Source organism: Citrus clementina, unplaced genomic scaffold, assembly GCF_000493195.1.
Source record: "Citrus clementina cultivar Clemenules unplaced genomic scaffold, Citrus_clementina_v1.0 scaffold_4, whole genome shotgun sequence".
In the NCBI taxonomy this organism is placed as follows: Eukaryota; Viridiplantae; Streptophyta; class Magnoliopsida; order Sapindales; family Rutaceae; genus Citrus; species Citrus x clementina.
In genome coordinates, this window is record NW_006262274.1 from 16829629 (window position 1) to 16832762 (window position 3134).

Sequence of the window (3134 nt, forward strand, 5' to 3'; positions counted from 1 at the left end):
GGCTGGGTACATGAAAAATGCAACCGTTGCCATATCTGCTTTCTCTATTTGGTAAGGTCTTAGCTATTATTAAAACCTTATTTCACATTTATTACTTCCAGTTCCAGTTGATTTTCATAAATAATCTTTTTAAGAATTTGGCTTTAAAGCTAATTAATTAAATTGTTGTTGCAGCCTCAATATCAGTGCATTTCAATTAATGATCTGCCTTGGCTTCCTTGGTGCCTCATGGTATAGATATACATTGCTTCAACAAATACCCTCTCTGGCTCCTTATACTTGAAATTCACAAGCTCTAATGTTGTAATATCATTTGTTGATCAGCGTGCGGGTGTCGAATGAACTCGGGAGAGGAAATGCGAAAGCCACAAAATTTTCCATTAAAGTCATACTCACTATTTCAGCCTGTCTTGGAGTGATCTGTTGGATTTTATGTTTAATCTTTGGCCGTCAGATTTCATACCTGTTTACAACTAGTGAGGAAATTGCAGAAGAAGTATCGAAACTATCTGTTCTGCTCTCTTTCTCCGTTTTGCTTAACAGCGTTCAGCCAGTACTCTCAGGCAAGTGTTATTTCTTCGAAAACTTGGAAAAAAAAAAACACTAATGCTATGATTACTAAGGATGCGTTTGATATTAAGGTATTGCAGCTTAAAAGCTACAGCTGTTGTGGAAAAAAAAAATATATCTATGAAATAAAAGTTAGTAATACGTAGTAAATATAAATTTTAAATAATAATTTTGATAAAATTATTAAAGATATAATAAATTTTCCATCACACAAGTGAAAAATTATATCAGTATAACTTTTAAGTTACAGTAGTTAGTGTTTACCAAACACTTTAGTGCTGTACCTTTTAAGTTACAGTTGACCAACTTCAATTCCAAACGCACCCTAAGTATGATACTTTGTTGGGATACTCATTGATGCCTCGCAAATCAATTTTTCAGGGGTAGCTGTAGGTGCTGGAATGCAAAGCACGGTTGCATTTGTTAACTTGGGAAGCTATTACTTTGTTGGAGTTCCTACAGGAGTTTTGCTTGCATATGTGGCCAATCTCGGAGTTACGGTAAGAAATATAGTTTATGTTTAATTAATAATAACGATCAAATGTACTCTGGTTAATTGAATACAATTTTAATTAAATAGATATGGTGTTTTGTAAAAATTGTACCATTGACTCTCTCACGAGTTGATTGATGTTGGTTTAATTTGACAGGGTTTATGGATTGGATTGTTGGGTGGAATTGTTATTCAAACCATTATTCTTTCCTTCATCATATGGAGGACCGATTGGGATGATCAGGTAAATTAGGATTGATTGCAGGGCACGTGTTGTGATTACTGCAAATTTTTATGAGATTAATTATTGAGTGGTTGGCTTCAGAACACACTCTTTGAAGGGTTTTTTTGGTCCACAATGGGTGTTTATTTGGGGTTATAAAAATTAAAAAAATAAATAAAGATCAAAAGTTGGCTAAAATTTATAGATATTGCTCTCATTCTTGCAGGTGAACAAGGCATCCCAACGTCTCAACAAATGGTTGCTGAAACCATCTGAAGAATCTGATCGAAGCCCTCCAAATATGTAGAGTTGTGTAATTCATTACTTGCACAAGAATATTTGTCGGTTGGGCCTATCAGTAGAATAATAATAAATCTGAATGAGTTGAATCCAAAGTTATTCTTTTTTTTTTTTTTTTTAGAAGGAATCCAAAGTTATTCAATTGAATGTAAAATGGATTTTCCATCTTCTTTTGTCACCCCTGGAAAATCCATCTTAAAATCTCTTCTTTAATTATATATTCCACTTAATGTCAATTTTTTAAAATAAATATTCTTTTTATTTTTGAATCTATGTGTTCCTGTAATTTTCTCACTTTTAAAACTATTTTTAGTCTTTAATATCTTTACTCTTCTCTTTGAATTTTCTCTATCTGCAAATTCAAAAAAACTAACTTCTCAAATATTAAAAATAAAAATAATGAAAATGAGAAAAAAAAAGAGAGAAAGGAAAATAGATTAAAATTGAAATTTGTACGAACTATTTATAGTTATTATAGAGATAAGACTAGAAAAGGGAATGAGAAGCAAACCTTTTAACAAGTACCAAAATTTGATGATTATATAATACCGCGGACTGAATTGATACTTTGTTCTTGATAAGGATGAATCACAAGAGCTGAGACGATCTAGAAAGCTCTTGATCATAATCAATTTTGTAACCCTACTTCGGTATGGTGCATGCACCTGCTGGAATCAAATTCCTTGCAATTGATAGTTCCAACTTCGTAAGATGAAATTCGGTAATTTTACATATAGGTTCGTCCCGATTTGCATAAAATATAGATTTTAAAAAGTTTTTATCTAAATTTAAAAAGAAAATAAAAAAATTTATTTGAGCCAGGTTAAATCCTGGGACATGTGGGTTATGGGCCCACCGCATTTATGCTATGTTGCTATGATTTTATTGTTAAAAGTAGGGATAATAATTTTTTCTGATGAAATCTTATGGGATCCCATCTCATTTGAAACAGGATTTAGATATATTTTTATCTCACAAAAAAATATAGGAATGGAAGTGAGATATTTTTTTATCCCACTTACATATACGGGACGGGATTGAGATTGACAAATTCTATCCCATCTCGTTTTCATTGTAGACTAAGGATGAGAATTTTTCTAATTGAGATAAAATCTCTCAGAATCCCATCTCTTTTTGGACGGGATCGTGATATATTTTTGTCCCAAAAAAAATATAAGAACGAGAGTGAGACATTTTTTTATCTCATTTGCATATATGGGACAAGACTGGGATTGGTAAATTCCATCCCATCTCGTCCCATTGCCAGCCCTAGTTAAAAGGCTCTCAGTTTTATTTAAATAAATCAATGTGCTTTTAGAAATTTCGATAGGCAATCTAAATTGCTTTATTGTTAAAAGACTCTCAGTTGCATGTTCCCTTCTACGATATCTAATACTCAAAGTCTTAATTATATATATAATTAGTATTATTAGTTGTAGGTATCTTATATGATCCGTTGATATCTGCATATGTACTATTTATTGTATTAATGCAAACTCTTTATTATTTAATTAATTCAATCATGAAGGGTAAATATGTCATTTCACT

General features: G+C 31.6%; 1 protein-coding gene across 1 annotated transcript in view; it reads left to right on the forward strand.

Moving 5' to 3' along the window:
- The window catches only part of LOC18043360 (protein DETOXIFICATION 24), a 6796-nt gene extending 5094 nt beyond the window's left edge, over positions 1-1702 (forward strand). The window contains exons 4-9 of the mRNA XM_006437214.2: positions 11-51; positions 175-231; positions 325-563; positions 952-1070; positions 1221-1307; positions 1513-1702. Coding sequence (XP_006437277.2) covers positions 11-51; positions 175-231; positions 325-563; positions 952-1070; positions 1221-1307; positions 1513-1593 — 624 coding nt within the window. The 3' untranslated portion in view covers positions 1594-1702. The remainder of the gene's footprint in view (positions 1-10; positions 52-174; positions 232-324; positions 564-951; positions 1071-1220; positions 1308-1512) is intronic.
- Positions 1703-3134: the final 1432 nt, after the last annotated feature.